Source organism: Austrofundulus limnaeus, unplaced genomic scaffold (genome assembly GCF_001266775.1).
Source record: "Austrofundulus limnaeus strain Quisiro unplaced genomic scaffold, Austrofundulus_limnaeus-1.0 Scaffold451, whole genome shotgun sequence".
Lineage (NCBI taxonomy): Eukaryota > Metazoa > Chordata > Actinopteri > Cyprinodontiformes > Rivulidae > Austrofundulus > Austrofundulus limnaeus.
The window spans coordinates 229,706-231,729 of NW_013952853.1; the positions used below are offsets into that span (position 1 = coordinate 229,706).

Genomic DNA, 2,024 nt, shown 5'->3' on the forward strand with positions numbered 1-2,024 from the left:
CTCTGTAGCTGTGAGGTGTCATGTTACAATATTGTGCTTGATGCATGTGCACTGTTAAAAATAACTTGTAAAATTTACTTGAAAAAATCCTCCTGACAATTTGCACTAATGTTGGTTATGTAAATACAAATTCATGTAATATTTACTCATCATTATCTAGTAAAAGTTATTAAGAATATAGTTAAAAATTTGTGATTAAATCAGGTAAATTTTACTTAATTTGATGAAGTATATGTTACAAGATTTAATTGAGCAAATTAAGTAGTTTCCTATTGACCAGCTGCCACAATCTGGTTCCAGCAGTCCAATTCTTGCTTGATAATTTGATCTGACAAACTGGCCGAGGACAAGCTTCCAGTTATGGTTTCTGCTCCTGACACTTTGTTTCAAACACCAGCTTTCACAAAAGAGGTCTCTGACAACAGGATGAGACCTGCACTCCTTTCTTTACACTCACTGAGTGTTTCTTTTCTGAGCTTTTCTGTTTGATGTAGACGTATTTACTTTGTTGGATGACAACAGTGTCATGCTACAGTATTGTGCTTGATGCATGTGCACTGTTATGAGTTGAAAATATTGAAAATTTTGAGTGAACTACTCCCTAATCATAAGTTGAGAAAAATCAATAACGTTGAGATATATTAAGGCAACTGCACGTGTAATTTTTATTTTATGTAAACTTGAAACATTTAAAAACATCACTCAAATATTTTGTGTAATTTGTTACATAAAAATTTGAGTTCTGTGAACTTATTAGGGTTTACAGTGTTTATAGTTTCCCATAAATTTAAAAACGCCCCAAAAATAAATGATGGTATTCTTCAGTATTGCTTCTTTACAGCTCGATTGCTGTACAGAAATGTTGAGGTGTATTAGTAAAGCCTGTCTGTTCCAGTTAAGTCTTAAAAGTGATGTAAACCTGATGGCAGTCTAAAATTCTTGTTGTTTGTTTTTCAGACACTCTGGAGATGCTATGCAGCAGAGAAACCAAACGGCTGCGCTGCTACTTGGAAAATGTATGTCCTAACTGCAGAGGGTGTGGCAGCTGCACAAGCAGACAACTGCAGTCCCAGCATCAGGAAGCTCAACATAGCGGTAAATTCTGTCTTCGTCTTATTTTATTCACTGGCCCTCTCTGCCGTCTACAGCTCACCTTGTGCAGCAATATTTCCCAGATTGTGCAAAAGGCCATAAAGAATAAAAGGGCAAGCTAAGTTCCCACAAACGTACACACACGCGCAATGGACACAATGCCCAGAAAACACAAATCCTCCCCACACAGCAGCTCCTCCCACCCCAAAGGTCCGACTCCACCGGGATGACTCGAGGTCTTTGTCTCCAGCGGACAAAGAGCCAGTCAGTTGAGATGATGTCACCACCGCCTTTCTCATGGGAGTAAACTTTTGTCTAGTAGTACAACAACAAAACAATCTTTGTGTTGCATTGAACCCACGCGTATTTGGGAGAATGACGGCTGTTTCCGCTCTTTTCTGTTTCAGCCTGTGACTTTCTTCTGTGTCCCGCTCTTTCTCTGTTGTTTAAGGGTCTTCCTCAGTTCTAACAAACTAAAACAGACTCGGTTTGACTCTCCTCTTTCTTCTCTGCCCACGTCGATGATGTCCGTCGGCTGGACTCGAGAAAAAGCTTTCCCAAATCCAACTGACTCACATGATGATCTCACCCTAGAAAACCAAGATGAAATAGGCTGTTTCTTTTCTGACTATAAAAAATGGAAAAATTTATAAAGTGTTTTGGTTCAACAGTGTTGTTGGCATTCAGTGGTTTTTCACACCAGATAGGTTCATTTGATTCTTCAGTGTATTCCTGTTAAACAATCTTTTCTTTATCAGACATGTATTGTTGTTAAATACTTTTTTTTACAAGGTTGTTTGGTTAAATTCTAATAACAAGATGATACATGTTTAAATATGGGGTAAAGATGAAGGATAAACCAGTTAAAGTAAGGCCAGGGGTTGGCGTTATTTCCTAAGTGCAGCTCTGAAGGTGTATGAGAAGTGTTGGAT

The 2,024-nt window shown here is 38.2% G+C and overlaps 1 protein-coding gene across 1 annotated transcript in view; it reads left to right on the forward strand.

Annotated features, from left to right (window-relative positions):
• LOC106529550 (potassium voltage-gated channel subfamily KQT member 1) overlaps nt 1-2,024 on the forward strand; it is a gene marked incomplete at its 3' end in the record, with an annotated part of 59,161 nt that overhangs the window by 31,934 nt on the left and 25,203 nt on the right. The window contains 1 exon segment of the mRNA XM_014025008.1: nt 958-1,095. Within this exon segment, the coding sequence (XP_013880462.1) occupies nt 958-1,095 (138 nt within the window).